Genomic DNA, 19,423 nt, shown 5'->3' with positions numbered 1-19,423 from the left:
CCGAGCGGCCAATCACCGACCAGGCGCCGGGCGCGCGCACGCTCCCTGAAGTTTAACGGTCGCGAGAGGCCGCTCGCCCGACGCTGAATTGAATCGGCGGCCAGGTAAGCGGCCGCCCGCCTGCAGGGAGCTGCCGGTCTCGGGGGACAGGAGGGACGAGACTTAGAAGACACGGCCTTAGAGGAGCCCTGAGCGTGCTGACGGGCTAGAGGGCCAGGGAGACGACGGCCACACGCCGCAGCTCTCCCCCAGCCCTCGGGCGTGTGGGGGCTTTGCCTGCGGCCGGGCGCCCACTCTAGCGTCGGTGCCCTTGAGTGACACCTGCGCGGCCCAATGGCAGAGCGCCTCTCCCCGAGGGGCGGGGGGCTTGGGGAATTCCTCGTTTCCTTCGCTGACTTGGGGAATCGCGGCCGCAGTTGATGGGACGACGGCCTTGCGTTCGGGCGATTGCGTGCGTCCTCCCTCGCCTTCTCACGTGGACCCGAGAGCCCGCACCAGCCTTTGGGGTCCGGGCACCCGACCTCTGCAATCCCCCCTCCCTTCCCCTCTCGGGCTCCCAGCAAAGCAAAACTGCACGTTAACTTTTATAGCAGCATCAGGCCCCCATCTGCCGTTCGCTTCTCCCCCAACTCTTTTTATTTTGTTAGGGGTCGGGGCGGGGGGGTGGGGAGAAACCAAAAGCATGATATTTTGTTGCTGTGAAATATAAAACGGTCCCTGTACTATTTATTCCCCATGACGTTTTCTTAAAAAAATTTTGCATTGTATACCAAGGTACCCCCCTCTCCCCCTTTAACTTTAACCTTCACCCCTCACCCCGCGGGTGGCGAAGCATCGTCGCATTTAAAGTGGTTTTCCGTCTGGATCTCCTGCATCCGGCTGATCTCGGCCGGGGAGGAAGAGATGGGCTGCGGGTCCTCGTCCCCAGGGAGCTTGTGGTTCTTTCTGGGAGAAGAGCGAGGTGATGTGCATCCAGGCGTTTTCGTTGCCAGTTGGGAGGCGCAGCCCCCCGCGTTTTCAATACCCCATTTGTCGTCGGCGATGGGCCGAAGCCACTGGGGAGAAATCCACTGGGTTCGGCCCGGTGACCCTTGGCCTCCACACCTGTCCCTGAAGGACGCGGTTCCCTCCGTGAGATGACGCGTTTGAGGTTGTGCTTTGTGAAAACCAGGCCCTGGGAAGTGGGAGCCTAGAGGAACCGGAACACTAGATCACTTCTCTCGGTCTCACTCCCTAAACTTCACATTTTGTGAGCAGCAAGGTTTTCTTTTTGTCTTGTGTGTGTTTTTAAAATACGTGAATTTCCTAAGAAGGAGGCATATTGTTTGACTCTGTATACCTAGTGTCAGTTCAGTTTTAGTTGATCTGGCAGATAGTTTATTTTTAAAGAAGTAATGCACGCACAGGGTACAAAAGGCCGGGGAGTGCAAAATGCATTCCTTCCACCCCACCTTCCAGCCGGTGGGAAACAACCATGGTAAACGGCTTCATCGGCTGTTTTTAAGACCAAGTTAAATACTGAGTTCTTTGTCATCGACTCACTGTGTAAATCAATAAGCATGGGTGCTTTGTAGAATTTATTAAACAAATGGACGTGTAAGTTGTTACCTAGTAGCATTGTGTCTAGAACCTTGATTATTAGACACATACAATTCTGAAATCTTACCTGGAAAAGATGATGCTATTTTGCAGATCCACCCCTATTGTATATTTTTGTTGAGATATAATTCACATACCATAAAGTTCATTCTTTTAAAGTATACAATTCATTGGGTTTTAGTATATTCATAGAGTTGTGCAACTATCACCACTGTGTAATTCCAGAACTTTTCATTGCCCCCAAAAGACACCCATACCTGTTTTGGTCACTCTCATTCTCCCCTTTCCTCACCGACTGGCAAACATTCATCTACTTTCTGTCTCTGTAGATTTGACTATTCTAGATATTTTGTATAAATGGGATTATACAATATGTGGTCTTTTACTGAGCTTCCTATAATGTTTTCATGGTTCACATTGTAGAATGTTCATCCACATTGTAGCATATTTGTCCACATTGTAGCATATCTCAGTACTTCATTCCTTTTTTTAATACTTCATTCCTTTTTATGGCTGAAAAGATTCCTTTATACCACCACATTCGTTTATGCATTCATCACTTGATGGGTATTTGGGTTGTTTCTGCATTTTGGCTATTGGAAATGATGTTTCTCTCCGTAATGTAGACCTGTATAAAAGGATCACAGTTGCCAAAGTTACGAAGAGATAGTTGCTAGGTTTAGTGGCTTTTTAGTAGTATTTTTCCCCCCATTCATTTTCAGAGTCTTGGGAACTTAGGATATTTCACAGTTCTGAATGTTAGCAACTGAAAATGCCTGTAGACGATGAAGCATCTGAAGATGACCCGGATTCAGTTTCTTCAGACAGTGAAAGAACCTACACTTTCAAATGAGAGAGCATAACAATTTCTGTCCACTATGGAAGATGCTGACCTGGTGAAACCCTTACAAAAAACCTCATCTTCTGTAGAATCTGATATAAAAAATTCTCCCTACTCTCTTGGACTGAACTTAAGTACTAATAGGTAAGAATGGGATAGATAGATTTTTAAAAAATGTATTAACAAATAAAAATAAATTTATTTGCATAGATTACCAATTTATCCAAATAGTGTCATAGTTACTGATTTGCACTAAAAAATAAAACAAAATTATGATCAGGATCTGTTCAGGGACAGATAAGAATAGTTTTAGCACTTCCATGTTTTTTATTTCTGCCAGAGGTATGTACTTTTGCATGGGGAACTGTGAGAAAGAACTTGTTTTTGCTAGTTGCAGTGGTCTTTATACCTTTTTTTGGTTTTCAGTAAATTACAAGAATATCATTAAAATTTAGTTGCCTTAAAAAAAATTGATTTCAGAGAGGAAGGAAGAGGGAGAGAGAGATAGAAACATCAATGATGGGACAGAATCATTGATCGACTGCCTTCTGCACGACCCACACTGGGAATCAAGCCCTCAACCCAGGCATGTGCCCTGACCAGGAATCCAACCATGACCTCCTGGTTTATAGGTTGATGCTCAAACCACTGAGCCATGCCGGCTGGGCTATTTCTACATTTTTAAGATAACATGATCCATAATGTTTAATATTGCAGAAATAGCTCACCAATCTGGAAGAAGCAATTAAAGTTGAATACTAGGAAGTAAGAGAAAAACAAAAAACACCTCATACCAAGCCGACAAAATAGATTCCGCCAAACAATGCATTTTATTTTTAAAACGATCCCATGTTTGGTTTGTTTCTAATCAGAGCCTGTTCACTCTGATTGTGTACATAGTCTGACAAGCTTGATTACTTGGTTTCTAAATTTACAGTAGCTGAAAACCAGCAAAGAGGCAGGGACTGTTAGAGGAGGTCAGCTATAAAGTGTAAAAGGCAGTCTGGTGCCTGCTGTTAAAGGGCAAATGCCTTTACACACAATAGGAGGAAGCATAAATTAAAGGAGGGCGCAGGAAACAAACCAGGCGTGGGAGGTGGTCCAGAGAGATGTCTGCCTGATAATCTTGACCCACTGCCAAAAGCTGGCCCTGTGCTAGTTTCCTGTGCGGCGGGGCCCCTGGGAAGCCCACTTCCAGAACCTAGTGTTGGATTTGCTGCAGGAACCAACCTACATGTGCCTTTCCAGTGAGAATTACGCAGCTGAGCTTGCCTCTCTTTTCACTGCGACTGCAGCTAAACTGGCCAAATTCAAATTGGGTTAATATAAATCCCTGATGGACAACAGATTCTGTGCTTCTATCCTTCGAATTTTTATTAATATTTTCTCTGCTTCTAATTCTGTTTTGCTGTTATTTTCATTAGTATCCTCTCTCTCTCACATTCTTAGTGAAACAAAGCAGAGTGCAACTGAAGAAATGGAAATGGCCTTTCAGCGATTGGAATTTAAATAAATGTTAATGTCGTAATTATGCTTTTTGTGTTTGTATGAAACAAATCTGAAATGAACTCATCTCCAGTTTGGAAAGGCAGTCCTCCTGGAGAGAATCAGTGGTATTTTGCACACTGAATAGGCTAAATTCGTCCTGAATATTTGGTGCTAATTTGCTTGGCACAACTTTTATTCAAAGATGTGCAAAGATAAGCATCAGCTTATCACGCCAAATTAGAGGGATCCAATGAACAAGACTCCACTGTCATTCTGGACAAAATGGGGGTGTGGGGGGAAGAATTTCATTACAATAAGGGGCTGTTCTTAAAGGGGGCAAACAGTCCTCTGCAGTATTTTAGATCAGAGGGGCTGGAGTGGGGCTGGAGGTGTTGCTTATTATTGTTTAGCAGAAACTTTTGTTTTCCGCTGGGACTTCCGAGTATCCTCTCACTTTTGAAACAGGCCTTTCTGTTGTGTTCTTTAAAAAAAAATTAAATGCTGTCTGTCTTTTTACTGCTATTTTTCTTTCGTGGGCAAACTTGTGATCAGATTTGCAACAAATGAAGTGCCATTAAGAAGGATTAAATATCAGTGGTTTGTACTGCTCTGCTAAATCTTGAACTGCTGAATTATTCAACACTCTGGTAGAATGAGGAAAACCATTTGAATTATTTATGTTTCAACAGAAGTAGCCCCCACCTTAGTACAAATGGGGTATCCTCTTTCTCAGGGAAGACCAGACCGGCCATAACTCAAGGCACAGGTGAAGCCCTCACCTCTTTCATGCAAGAGCTACAGCACAGCGGGAGCACTGACTCAGAGCTTTGGAAAAACTGCGAGGTATCTAGTTTTGTTTTGTTTTTTTTGAATTTTAAAATAACTATAAAGGTGCCTCTATGTAAGTCTGAATTGTTAGAAGTGGATATCCTGTAGCGCATGACACTGAAGTTAGTGCTGAAGTGAAGTGACCGGATGTATTAACGGGAATGATATTGAATGAATGTGAAAAAGACGGTGAGAAGTGTGTCTTAACAACATATTCGTGATTAGACAGAAAAGCCAGCGACTTTGGTGTGTATTGAGCAAGGGGCAGAGAGGATGAGAGGGGGTGCAGGTGTGGGGGCCAGATCGGGCAGGGCCGGGAAGGATTGGTAGGAAAGACACTGGGAGGCTTTACCCAGGGCAGCCCGCGTTCATGGCCGCCCCTGTGACATTGTAGGTTATTGCGTGTAGTCCATGCCTGAAAGCACAGCGGCCGGCCAGTTACAGGAGCGCTCACTGCTCTGGGGCGGCGGGTGGGTCAAGGCCGAAACAGGCTGGGCAGAGTCACAGGCCAACTCGGGGGTTTTTAGTACTTTTTCAGCTGTACAGCTTTAAACTCTTCAATACCCGACTTTAAAAAGCTGTTTTTACACAAATAAATTCGGGGCTAAAATTTCATAATACCAAACGATTTCTTGTTTTAAGATGTGGGATTCTTTTTGGGAGTGTAAGTCACTGTTAAGAAAATCCTTAGTTGCCGAAACCGGTTTGGCTCAGTGGATAGAGCGTCGGCCTGCGGACTGAAGGGTCCCAGGTTCGATTCCGGTCAAGGGCATGTACCTGGGTTGCGGGCATATCCCCAGTGGGAGATGTGCAGGAGGCAGCTGATCGATGTTTCTCTCTCATCGATGTTTCTAACTCTCTATCTCTCTCTCCCTTCCTCTCTGTAAAAAATCAATAAAATATATTAAAAAAAAAAAGAAAAGAAAATCCTTAGTTGTTATGAGACAACTGTAAGGTGCCCCTACCCATTCTTATTCAATCCAAAATGATAACAGAGAACATCAGATTAAGATGCCAGTTGGAAAAGGAAGATTTACCCCATAAGAAAGGGGTCCCCAAGCCTATGAACTTGTATTTTTACATTAAACATGGTTTTACAACTATATAATTCCACTTACAAATTTTACATTAAAAATACATTGTTAAAAAGACCCTTTCCTACTGGAGGAATTTTTCTGTGAAATATTAGGTTAAAAATGATCCTTAACTAAAATATTGTGTAATTATTAGGCCAGGTGGTTACAGCTATTCAACTTGGTGGAAAAGCAGTGCCAAGAACAGATAGCGGCCCAGCAGGAGCAGTTCCACAACCAAGTCCAAGTAAGTTGCTATTTACACGGGCGTCTTGTTAGGTGTAAGGTATGTTCTTTATATCAACTTTGTTTATAAACTGAAGATAAGACATGTGGATTATCTTTAGAGTAATGTCGTATTTTGAACACTATTTTCATACCATTTATAAAAGTGTGATGTTTAATATACTTTCTTACCTAAACCCGTCACTTTTTATTTTCAGCGGGTCCAGAAGGAAATAAAGAATTTAGTCAAGTTACAGAGCAGCAATGCTTCACGGGCTTCCTATGACAGAAGTTCTCTGAGCGAACCCCTCTCTTCAGGAAGGCAGATGGGGTTCTTTTCTGAAAACAGTGACAGAAATGAGTCTGTCCTCAGTTACCCAAAGTCCAAAGAACCTGAAATGCAGCAGGAAACATCCCCGTCACAGCCAGACTGCAATGTGGACAGCAGCTCAGTGAGCAGTGGCTATGGGACCTTTTGTGTCTCGGAGTTAAATACCTGCACGTCTAAGGGCCCCCAGGAGTTCATGGAGCACACGGGGGCTTCGGCGGGGCAGTGCGGGGCGCCAGCTGTGCAGACCTCGTCTCCTGTGGATGGTGGAAAGCACAAGCGTTTCTACATCCATTCTCCCCAAGAGTTCAGTGACTCGTTGAAGGAAGACATTTCCATTTTTCCTGGTGATTTTGAACACAAGTTTCTCGGTGAAAGTAAGATTTTGGAAGTGTACAGTGGAAAAACAAGTAGGTAAGTAGAGTTTCTGCATCATTTGAGGGGCATTTACTTGTTTAATACACTTAGACTCTAGCAGATAAAGCTCCTTTTCGTTGGACTGTAATAGAATGAGATGCATTTGAACATTTATCTGTTTTACTAAAGTGTTTCAGCTAGTGCCTGTGGAAGTTGGAATAAACAAAGCACAGTATATACTAATGATTCCCCCTTTTTTTTTTCTTAACATATTTTTATTGATTTTAAAGAGGAAGGGAGAGGGAGAGAGAGAGAGAGATAGAAACATCAGTGAAGAGATAGAATCATTGATTGCTGCTTCCTGCATGCCCCACACTGGGGATTGAGCCCGCAACCCAGGCATGTGCCCTGACAGAACGGAACCATGAGCTCCTGGTTCATAGGTTCATGCTCAACTACTGAGCCACCCGGACCAGGTTCTTCCCATTTGCAATGTTATGAGACTACTAAACCCTTAAGGTGGGAGGGAGGCCTTGCCAGAAAAATGCCTTCTAGGATTTCTAGTCACTATAAACTTTCTCAGAATGGTAGTATAGGACTCTGTCAACAGTGGGATTTTGTTACACATGTTTATGTAATTGGAAATCAAAAATTATACACAAGCAAGAAGCATTTTTCTCAGACTGTTGAGATCTTGCTTCCAGGCATGATATAAAATATAAACTTTATATCTTATTTAAAAAATTATACACAAGCATACTTGATTTTGTGTGTCTTTTTATATATAAGAAGAGACTTGTAAGTTTAACAACATTTTGATTGACCCAGGGACTTTTTAGTAAAGGAACTGTAGCTGAATGTTTGTAAAACAAAAAATCATTTAAAATTATGTAGATTCCCCTCAATTTCCAGTTTGTATCTGAAATGCGCCACAAAGTAAGGTGTGAAGCCAGAGCAGCCAGTCTTGTGCACACACAGTGTAGTTATTAGTCCATGGGAATAAATGTGCTCACTGTAGAGGCAGATTTAGACCTGGAAGCGTGGCTGCGTGGCTTTGCTTTGGTTGATGGCTATAGACTGTATGTACTGCTGATCGCTGTTGGTCTTTTAGTTCATTTTGCCTTTGGTAATGAGAAACTGGAAAAAGAAATGTAGGTGAATCCATAATGTCCATCCGCCCTTTGCTCTTAGAAAACAACTCAAAGCCCTTTCCACTGATACGGTGTCGGCGTGTATTTAGTTTCTCATGGGAAGGACGACACCCAAAGAGTCATTTTGGTTTTCTCTTTTTAAGTAGTAAAGCGATCACATCATGGGCGCAGAAGCTGAAGCAGAACCACCCGAAGGGAGCCCATGCCGAAGAGGGGTGTCCCCAACCCACGCAAGGAACCGAGCAGCCCCAGAGAGTGCCGGTGGACAAGGTGGGTGACCGTCACTCCGGGTTTCCTGCCTGCTCATCGCACAGATGTCGTGGTCAGTTTGTTCCATTGACATCTCTGCCTTTTGGTGGCACAGAGGAGTGGAAGCAGTGATTGGCCCTAAGTCTTGCTTCTTTCCCAGAAATCAAAACTAACGAGGGAGAAAATACTAGAAAAAATGAAATGTTTTGTAAAGGCCCTAATTCTTTTTCAACTGCAGATGTCACATTTAAACAGAGAGTAATTCATTTCATTGTTTTTAAAAACCCTCAGGGAGGCCAGTGGTTGAGCGTGGACAGTTCGATTCCCCGATTCCCCGTCAGGGCACATGCCTAGGTTGCGGGCTCAATCCCCCAATAGGGGTGTTTCGATCTCTCTTTCCCTCTCCCTTCCTCTCTCTGAAATCAATAAAAATATATTTTTTAAAAAGATGTAGTCTACTATTTAAAGTTCATATTAATTAATTATTGTGGTTTTCAGAGTTGATTTGATTTAATGTAGTTTGAATGATAAGGTGAATTATTATAGCTCTTACATTCATTTTTATACCAAAGGACTTTAATTCTAGGCACCTCACATTTCTTTTGCAAGTAGATTGCAAATTATTAACACATTTTCCTGCCAAACTCATTGAATAACACCTGCTCCCAGTTTTCTCTTCTCAGGTCCGCAGAAAACCCAAATGAACTTTTCTAACTTATGTAGGAAAAGAGAATTATTTGCTGTTAAATTCCTGTTGTTTTGCATTCTTGCAACCAGAGGGCCAGCCAGGTGTTGTGCACGGACCCCTGGCAGGTCTCTGCGCCAGCTTCGACCTTGGTCAGCAGTGTGTGCCTGGGGTGTTTAGCTGGCAGCTCACAGTTGTCCTCTTGAATTGCAGTTGGAGTTCGCTGCTGCTACACCACCTCATGCTTTTTACCTCAGTAAGCCAGACGAAAACCCCAATTTTTGGATGTCTGATTCAGGAACAGGTATGAAACTTGCATGTTTAAAGATTTTTTTCCCCCTTTTTCCTTTTTAATAACAACTGCATTTCCCAGCGGAGAGACTCACGTGCATTGTGTGAGAGTGGTCTCTGTAAGTGAACGCATCGTAGCTGTAGCTTCCTTACTTGGTGTCTGCCTACTGTCAGGATAGATGCGTTTCTGCAGGTATTTCTTTCTTTTTTGTTGTTGTTTTGTTGTTAATCCTAACTGGAGGATATTTTTCCATTGATTTTTAGAGAGAGTGGAAGGGAGGGGGAGAGACACACATGGATTGGTTGCTTCCCGCACACACCACGCCTGCTTGGGGCTGAGGAAGAGCCTGCAGATATTGCAAATAGCACAGAAATGACCTCAGCATTTTCATGGTGCCTCAAAATGAATGAAATGCAAACTCTGGGAGCCATTCTCCACTCTCTACTTTAGTTCTAATGGTTTTACATAGTGGCTCCGTTTCCACACTCCTGCATCAGTTCATCGGGAGGAATTAGCTTTGCCTTCTGAAAACTTCTACCCCAACCACCTTCACACTGTCACCTGTCACCTGGGCTCCTGCGACTTCTTCCCTGCCTCCCTGCGCTCACCTTTCCATCTGTGCTCAGCGCAGTAGCCAGCCACCTGCTCCTTGTTAGAGATGAGTCAGAGCACGTGACTCCTCGGCTCTAACCTCTGTTAGGCCTTGGAGTGTCTGTGAGGCCTATGGAGGCCTGCGAGAGCCTGCCCTGCACGCTCTGACCTCACGCTCTGCTGCTCTCTGCCTTTCTCTACTTGGGCAGGGAGGCTGTTGGTCCACAAAGTTCTCATTGGAGGGCTTTTGCATGGGCTGCTTTCTGAACTTGGAATGTTCTGCCCCCCTCATATGTGGCTAAAATGGCCAACTCCTTCTTAATTGTTACTCTGCAGTGAGCCAACCCTGACAACCCTGTCCAAAACCAGCACCTGCCCCTCCCCCAATTACATATTCCCTTCTCTGGATTTTTACATTTTACCAACTGAGTGCTCACCACCCTCTGACTTTCTGTGATTTTCCTGTTGTTTGGGTCTCAGTCTCCCTGCGCCCAGCCTGGCACAGTAGATGCTCAATAAGTATTTAAATTATTGAATTCTTTACATTGCTTCCATATAAGTCTGTACTATTCACAAAGAAATTGTTGTCTTTATATTTTTTAAATTATGCTAGTTGATCTTGACTTGTAACATATTTCAACTTTAAATACTTGGATCATGAAGACAGGACTTTTACATGGTAAGGCATTCATGTGAACTGTTTTCCGTCCAATGAAACTTTTCGTATTCAGATAGACAAAGGCTAGTTATTTCCCGCATTTTGTTTTCTTTAGGTAGAAATGTTACTCTAGAATCACTATTGTTCTGTCTCTCCTCGCTTCTCTTCTGTGTGCCCGCGCAGGCCTGACACACTGGAGACTGGAGGAGAAGGACACGTACCACCCTCTGCCCGAGGTCACAGACAAGCCCTTTGCCCTGTCCTCCTCCCCCCAAGTGTCAGCCAGCCCGGTAAGTCAAAGCGTGTGTGTGTTTGCATTGTCACATGGTAGATAAGTACTTGACTTCATTATACACGTTGTGTTTTTCACTTTCCGATGCAGAGAAGAAAGCATGGGCATTAAATCAAAGTCATCTGCTCTCAGATTCTGTCTGTCATTGCCTATGTGATCTTAGGAAAGTTAAGAGTGGGATTAAAAATGCCCAGTGACCCTGGCTGGTGTGGCTCAGTTGGTTGGCATCATCAGGTGCACCGAAGGGTCCCAGGCTCAATTCCCGATCAGGGCATATACCTAGGTTTTGGGTTTGATCCCTCCTAGTAGGGGCACATGTGAGAGGCAACCAATTGATGTTTCTCTTTCTCTTCCTCTCTCTCTAAAAGTCAATAAAACATGTCCTCAGGTGAGGATTTAAAAAAAAAAAAAAAAGCCCATGAGTGCTTTGTGAAAGTAAATGAGGTGGTTTTGTGCCTACTATTTAAATACAGTAGGCCCGCCCTAACTGGTTTGGCTCAGTGGATAGAGTGTCGGCCTGCGGACTGAAAGGTCCCAGGTTCGATTCCGGTCAAGGGCATGTACCTTGGTTGCAGGCACATCCCCAGTAGTGGGTGTGCAGGAGGCAGCTGATTGATGTTTCTCTCTCATCGATGTTTCTAACTCTCTATCCCTCTCCCTTCCTCTCTGTAAAAAAATCAATAAAATATATTTAAAAAAAAAATACGGTAGGCCCAAAGATAAACTTTTCCTGCTCTCAGGCCTGGTTTGACTTTGTATCCTATTACACCCTCCCACTAATCCATTTGTATTCCAATGCTGAACAATTTAATTGGTATTAATTTTCTTTGAGTAAGAAATGTAAATACTTTGTTTATTTCAGAATAAAGAAATACAACTCTCCGAGGTACATACTTCACTTCTTGTCTTGATTAGGTGATAAGAGAAGAGTAGTTTGGGAAAAGGAGAGACACCATTAAAGTAACCAGGAGAGCTGAGCCTGAGTGACAGCCGTAGACAGCTGTGGCAGACGGGTCTTCAGAGGAAGGAGCAAAAAGCCAGATAACCCCAGGGAGGAAGGAAGGGTGGGACGTGTGACTGAGGGGCTGGGAGGCCGAGTGGGCTCTGCTTACAGGGCTGCCTGTGTGTTCCTTGATCTGCAACCTCAGTAATTAATGCTGTAATTGTTGACTCTAAGATGCCATCCATTTGAAGATTTTCTGTGTGATAGGCTACCAAGAAAAGAATTTACCAATTAGACTGATGCAATGCTTTCTTTTTTTTTTTTTTTTTATAAACTCTTTTTAAAAAATATTTTTATTGATTTCAGAGAGGAAGGGAGAGGGGAGAGAGAGAGAGAAACATCAAAGATGAGAAAGGATCATTGACTGGCTGCCTCCTGCATGCCCCCTACTGGGGATGGAGCCCGCAACCCTGGCATGTGCCCTTGACCAGAATCAAACCCAGGAACCTTTAGTCTGCAGGCCAGCGCTCTATCCACTGAGCCAAACCAGCCAGGCCTGCAGTGTTTTCTTATCACTTAGAATTTCTATTGTTTTCTTACAAAAAGAGCTTGTGATTAAACATAGATTTTTATCATGTAAGCCTTACATATACTTAGAAAGGAAAATGTAAGGGAAATACATTGGTTCAAACTTCCTCACCTGCAGAGGCTCACCCTCCTTTTCCATCCCAGTGCGGGTATCTGTTGTCCCACCTACTGTTTCCTTCGTGACATGGCATTCCTTCCTTGCTGCTGCGGGGACCTGACTCCCCGATGGCACAGCTGCTGCGCATGCCTGCTCCTGTCCCTTCATAGCGGCTCCCAGGCTTCCTTGTTGTCTCAGCACACCTTTGTGGCCATGTGGATGGCTTTGGTATTTGCTTATGAGCTGGCAATGACATATCACAGCTGCTGTTTGACTGGCGGTAGTTACAAGATGCCAGTTACAAGACCTCATTTCAGAGATGTTACAATATGAAGAGAAGAGAAATCATCAAAGTGATGGCACATGGGAGCTTGTACCACCGTGAGCTCTGAGTGGAATAGCTGCAGCCAGCGGGCAGGGCTGAGGCTGGAGCCAGAGAGCTGCTGCTTGTCATGGGCCGTTAAGACTTGAGGGCCTCTAGGTCATTGGTATATAAACCACCAAGTTTTAAAACGGGATTACAGAGAATTTTTAGGGTTTACGTTTATCAAATTAATACCTTCAACACACACACAACAATATAATGAATTCTTTTTCACAAGCTTGTAACAGGGTTGATTTAAAAATGTAGTTCCTGGTGCCCTGCAGCCATGTTGGGCCTGGGAATGGGACGTTAGGTAAGGCTGTATGATGAACTGCCTGGCAGTGTGACCCTCCTGGAATTCAGTCTCCTTTGACAGAATGGCCAAGGTCACACTTGACAAGGTTAAATGGTACCCGGCACACCCCACACTAGCTCCCACCTCGAAATAATTTGAGCCCCGGGTTTTTCCACTTGGAGCTTAGACGGCGGTGCAGTATTTCCAGCGCAGTGGAGCCCCAACGTCAAGCTGTAAAAACACCCTTTTCTTGTCTGCCAGCTCCTAACGTGACCTAACCACATAGCTGAGGAGCTGCACCTCTTGACAGCTGTCCCCGTGAGTCTCAGGAAATCAGTCTGGCGAGGAGTGTCCTTGTCCTGCTTCATTCCTTCTTTCTCAAGTCTTGTCTTATCTCAGAACCTCCTTCTCATTTTGAGTAGGGGACGTCCAACGATTTTATTCTTTGAAAGTATTCTAGGCCATTAAGTAATTAGGTTGATGATTCCCTTTATTGTTGGGGGGATAGGAAAACTTTCTCATTGTAAGGGAGACTCATTGTAATCGGTTTTGACTTCCAACCTTCATTATAGATCTGACAGCACAATGCTCAGTTTATTAACAACCTTTAAAAAATCTCTTATGGTGCTGATCTTGATTTCAGAAAGCTTTTTCTTCCTTGCTAATAGCATTGAAATAATTTTGTTTTATGTCTTTAAGGCTAACACTAGTAATGAGATGAAGCTTCCGTCACTGAAGGATATTTACCATAAAAAGCAAAGGGAAAACAAGCAGTTACCCGAGAGGAATCTCACTTCTTCCAGCCCAAACCATCCGCCCGAGGTAACGTGGTCCGCACCCTGCGGGGTGGAGTGAAGCTGCTTCCGACCCTCCCTGGGCTTTAGCGAGTTTCCCCGGGAGGCCTGGCTGCTCACCTCCACAGCAGCCCGTGCGGAGGGAGAACCACGCTGTGTGCCTATTTCCAGGTGCTGACTCTGGACCCAACGTTACACATGAAGCCAAGTGAGCAGATGGCGGGGACTCAGCCGCCGGGCTTTCTGAACGCCCTCCAGGACAGGATCTCCTTCTCGCCAGACTCTGTTCTGGAGCCCAGTGTGTCCAGTCGCTCTGACATGGACTCCTTCTCGCAAGCAAGCAGTGCCACCTCTCAGTTGTCTGGGTTCCCCAAGTGCCCTTCACGTGCAAAAGCCTCGACAGCGGCCTCTTGGAAAAATCACGCATTCCCAAACGAAAGCAGGACCAGCTCCACGTTCCCCTCAGTCTATACTGTCACTAGTAACGACCTCTCGGTCAACACCGTGGAAGAAGAAAACACTGTCATGGTAACTGCAGCCTCAGTCAGTCAGTCCCAGCTTCCAGGTACAGCCAACAGTGTCCCAGAATGCATTTCATTGACTTCCCTGGAAGATCCTGTGCTATTGTCTAAGTATGTATTTCAGTGGATGGCCTGTAATACTAATCGATTTTCTGTGGTGTCTGCTTAAATGATGAAAGTGGTTTTTATTGAATTTCAGTAATGTATAAAACCTTAAGTTAAAAACAGAGATAGCATTTTTAAGGTAGACCATCTAAGAATTAAATAATCCATGTCTGTTTTCTTCTTTACTTTGTTGGTGGTTAACTTGTGTATTGTCTATATTTTCTGAGTGCAAAGGGAAAAGGCTGTGTTTTTGCTCATGAGAATGACTGTTCTTTTGGGACAGAGAGTGAGGAGACACTCTCCTAACAAGCCTTTCCCTCCTGCTGACAGCGTCAGGCAGAACCTGAAGGAAAAGCAGGCCCGGCACATAGCAGATCTTCGAGCTTATTATGAGTCAGAAATAAGTAGCTTGAAACAGAAGCTGGAGGCAAAAGAAATTTCTGCAGTTGAAGATTGGAAGAAAACCAATCAAATTCTTGTAGACAGGTAAAACTTAAAGCTTAACTATAGTTTAAAAAATATAATTTAATTTTTATAATTTAAAAATATAATCCAACTTGGATATATTATTTTCCTCAAAGTATAATATATTGTGATGATAAATCACTTCTAAATCATGTGCCTCAGATTTGAAATTTTTTAAAAAATTTTTTATTGATTTCAGAGAGAAAGGGAGAGGGAGAGAGAAATCGAAACCTCACTGATGAGGAGAATCATCGATTGGCTGCCTCTTGCACACCCCCTGCTGGGGATTGAGCCCCCAACCGGGCATGTGCCCTTACCTGGAATCAAACCAGTGACCTCTTGGCTCATGGGTTGATGTTCAACCACTGAACCACACTGGCCGGGCAGATTTGAAAATTTTAATACCAAAAACACGTTTTCCTAAGTAATTATTTTTACAGATTTGAACCAGCTTCTTAGAATACACTAATAACTGACATGCGCGTAGGTACTTCCTGTGGGCTGAATGCTGAAACAGTTGAGCAGACCTTGTGTGTGTCAAGGAATGTCACTTATGGGAGATAAGTGCTACACATGGATCCCTGATGAGAAGGTGATGACTAGTGCCCTTGGGCAGTGCTCCACCTTTTTTTGTACCCAGACAGTTATCCTGTTAAAACAGCTGTAGGAACACAGGGGAGAATGGCCCCGTACTAGGGATAGCTTTGCATCCATCCCCTGATGGACACTGGGGCTGCTTCCACCTGTTGGTACTGTGAATGATGCTGCTGTGAACATGGGTGTGCAAGGAGGTATCTGTTCCTGTCTTGCGTTGTTGACTTAATCTTTCTTAGGGGTCTTTTTACATCCTTATTTTCTCTGACACTGTGCTGCCATCAGGTCACTGAGGTGCATTTTACTAAGGCAGCATCCTGAGTCTTGGCTGACTGGAGAGCTGGTGTTTGTTACGTGCTGTACTGGGGAGTCGGTTAGGTTTATAGAACACTTGTCCGGGAGAGGGCTTGACCTTCCAATTGTTTCATTTCAATTTATGGTCTTAGATGCGGTCAGTTAGATGGTGCTCTGAATGAAGCCACTAGTCGTGTGAGGACACTTGAAAATAAGAATAACCTACTAGAAAGAGAAGTGGTAAGTAAGTATTCTATTTTTTGTTGTTCTAGCGTCTTTTTAAAAAAATATATTTTTATTGCTTTCAGAGAGGGAGGGAGAGGGAGAGAGAGATAGAAATATCAATGATGAAAGAGAATCATTGATTGGCTGCCTCCTGCACGCCCCCTACTGGGGATCAAGTCCCAAAACCAGGGCATCCACAGGCGGATGCTTTACCCAGAGCCAAATCGGCTAGGGCTGCCTTTAAAAAAAAAAAAAAAAAAAATCCTCATCTAAGGACATGCTTAGAGAGAGGAGGGGTGGGAGAGAGAAAGAGAGAGAGACAGACAGACATCAATGTGAGAAGCATCGATTGGTTGTCTCCCATATTCTCCCAACCAGGGATCGAACCCGCAACCTGTGTATGTGCCCTGACCTGCTCCAACCAACTGAGCCACCCATCCAGGGTTCCATTTTCTTATATAAATAACAAGAAATGTGTAAACATTTGCTTTTAACTATATAAATTTTTTTTCATATAGACTAAGTTCTGTTCTTCTACATATAGCCTTATAAACAATGTTTTGGTGGAAAGTGTCAGTTAGGGTTTATACACTATTTCTTTGTTTTTGATGTTTTTAGTTATCTTTGTCTCCTCCTACACTCTAAACTTCATGAAGTCAGAACTTGTCTTTGATGTTAATCTTCATTTCTAGCCACCCTAGTGCGCAGCACCTACTGGATAGTCAAGAAACGATTGAGTGAATATTAACATGCATATTGAATTTTATTTTCCTAGTAAGTGAGAGACTAGGGTAAGGAATGCATTTTTTTTAAGCTTTAAATGTGAATGTAGGACAACAAATTCCAGCTGTACTTTCAGAGTCCTTTCTCTAATAGCCGTGGTTATTTTCCTCACTAAAGCGATCCACAGGTGAGTCCTAAAATCTGAATGCCTTGAACAGTGGTTTTCAGTTCACATTTTATGGTCAACTCATGGTAGCATAATTCCTGTCTCCACCCCAGGCTATAGCAAAATAGTACATTTGCTGCCCAGCCAATATGGCTCAGTGGTTGAGCATCGACCTGTGTACCAGGAGGTCAGATTCCATTCCTGGTCATGGCACATGCCCAGGTTGCTGGCTTGATCCCCAGTGGTGGGCATGTAGGAGGCAGCCGATCAATGGTTCTGTCTCATTGATATTTATATCTCTCCCCCTCTCTCTTTCTCTCTGAAATGAATAAAAATATATAAAAAATTAAATTTGCTAATTTCCATTTTATGTTTTGCTTTATTTATATTTTAATGCTCACAGTTTATTAGCTGCTATTGAAACATCCATTTTTTTTTAGTGAGATTATATATATATATATATATATATATATATATATATATATATATATATTTATAGATTTCAGAGAGAAAGGAAGAGGGAGAGAGAGATAGAAACATTAATGATGAAAGAGAATCATTGTTTGGCTGCCTCCTGTATACCTCACACTGGGGATTGAACCCACAACCTGGGCATATGTGCCCTGACCAGGAATCAAACTGTGACCTCCTGGTTCATAGGTCGACGTTCAGCCACTGAGCTACGTTGGCGGGTGAGACATCTATTTCTTATTAAAGACAATTGATTATCCTGTCTGTTTTGTAGAGTGATTTCAGAGAACGCCTCAGTGCAGCCAGCAGTGCTTCCAAAATCCTTCAGGAACGCATCGAGGAAATGAGAACAAGTAACAGAGAAAAAGACAACACCATCATGCGACTGAAGTGTAGGCTGCAGGATCTGGAGGAAGCGTTTGAGAATGCCTACAAACTCTCAGATGACAAAGACGCCAGACTGAAACAGGAAAACAAAATGTTTCAAGATGTAAGTGACTTGGTGATGTGCTCAGCTAAAGTAACTTTAGATTCTGTACTTTCACAAGCTCTTAAGAGTTTTTCCACGTTTAGTTTATTTTACATAACTTTGCTGTAGCTGCAAATATATACCTTCCCACGGTGTAGGGTGGGTCTTTCTTGAAGCAGGAAGTGAGCTCTGAGACCAGGCTGTCGCTCCCTCCCACGCATGCCTTTGTCTCTGGCAGGCCCACTTGGGAGCGGTCTGAAACCAGCATCCGTGTGTCTGGCAGGGCAAAGATTGAGAACTGGTTTGCTTAAACTTCTTCACTCTGATTTAATTTCACTGAAAATTGGATTTGTGTGGCACTGATGTGGGAGTAGGTTTCAGATTGTATTTTTTTTACCCTCTTGAGTTTTTCTTAATATTCCTTGTCATGGTACCTAAAAAATCTAAAAGTATTTTGACTGTTGAAAGCTTCATCCTGATAGTTTTAGGTTTGATGCTTGTTACTTTTTTATTTTACTTTTTATTTTCTTTATTGATTAAGGTATTACATATGTGTCCTTATCCCCCTATAGCCCCCTCCCCCCTGCTCATGCCCTCACCCCACCCCAGTCTCTGTGTCCATTGGTTATGCTTATATGCAATCATACAAGTCTTTTGGTTGATCTCTCCCCCTTATCTCCACCCTCCCCTGCCTTCCCTCTGAGGTTTGATAGTCTGATCGATGTTTCTCTGTCTTTTTTTTTTTTTTTTAATATATTTTATTGATTTTTTTACAGAGAGGAAGGGAGAGAGATAGAGAGTTAGAAACATCGATGAGAGAGAAACATCGATCAGCCGCCTCCTGCACACCCCCCACTGGGGATGTGCCCGCAACCAAGGTACATGCCCTTGACCGGAATCGAACCTGGGACCCTTCAGTCCGCAGGCCGACGCTCTATCCACCGAGCCAAACCGGCTAGGGCGATGTTTCTCTGTCTTTGGATCTGTTTTTGTTCATCAGTTTATGTTGTTCATTATATTCCACAAATGAGTGAGATCATGTGATATTTATCTTTCTCCAGCTGACTTATTTCGCTTAGCATAATGCTCTCCTGGTCCATCCATGCTGTTGCAAATTGGTTTTAAATTTTATTTTCACGAAACACACATAAATGTTTTAAGCAGCGAAATTGGAAATGAATAACAAGTCCTTCCCCCGCTCTGTACCTTGGAGTTCCCTACCCTGGAGGCCATTACCATCAGCTCTTTTAGCTGTTTCTTCCAGTATTTTCCTCCATGTTCCTAAATAGGAAACTTACATTATTATTTCTTGTTCCCGTCAAATCGGATGGTATATGACTTCCTTCTGTGCACCGTTACAGTTTAGCTTTCTTACACCATTTGCTGCCAATGCAAACCCCTTCCAATGTGGTTCACATGTTGAACTGATGCTAAGGCGCCTTCTCTTTCCCGTTGTGATGGCTCTGGAGTTGGGGCAGCTTTACACCACAGTGTCCATTTTCATTGGCAGCAGCCTTTTTCCTCTGGTAGTAAGTGAAGTAATGGTATGGCTTCTAGTCAGCGGTGTCTTCAATTGGAAATATGTGTGTTGTTGTTTATAGTTAGACTAGAGGCCCGTTGCACGAAGATTTGCGCAATAGGCCTTCCTTCCC

At 43.6% G+C, this 19,423-nt stretch overlaps 1 protein-coding gene across 1 annotated transcript in view; it reads left to right on the top strand.

The window, feature by feature from the left end:
• Positions 1-85: 85 nt before the first annotated feature.
• Positions 86-19,423, top strand: part of MPHOSPH9 (M-phase phosphoprotein 9) — a 38,778-nt gene continuing 19,440 nt past the window's right edge. Inside the window, exons 1-12 of the mRNA XM_081113772.1 lie at positions 86-104; positions 4,662-4,771; positions 5,987-6,076; positions 6,273-6,796; positions 8,034-8,160; positions 9,038-9,128; positions 10,549-10,655; positions 13,644-13,766; positions 13,910-14,370; positions 14,695-14,850; positions 15,870-15,957; positions 17,577-17,792. Of these exons, the coding sequence (XP_080969898.1) occupies positions 4,715-4,771; positions 5,987-6,076; positions 6,273-6,796; positions 8,034-8,160; positions 9,038-9,128; positions 10,549-10,655; positions 13,644-13,766; positions 13,910-14,370; positions 14,695-14,850; positions 15,870-15,957; positions 17,577-17,792 (2,040 nt within the window). The 5' untranslated portion in view covers positions 86-104; positions 4,662-4,714. The remainder of the gene's footprint in view (positions 105-4,661; positions 4,772-5,986; positions 6,077-6,272; positions 6,797-8,033; positions 8,161-9,037; positions 9,129-10,548; positions 10,656-13,643; positions 13,767-13,909; positions 14,371-14,694; positions 14,851-15,869; positions 15,958-17,576; positions 17,793-19,423) is intronic.

Source organism: Myotis nattereri, assembly GCF_964212035.1.
Source record: "Myotis nattereri genome assembly, chromosome: 19".
Classification (NCBI taxonomy): Eukaryota; Metazoa; Chordata; class Mammalia; order Chiroptera; family Vespertilionidae; genus Myotis; species Myotis nattereri.
Note: the sequence above shows the minus strand (reverse complement) of the source record. Positions and strands in the feature narration are given on the sequence as shown.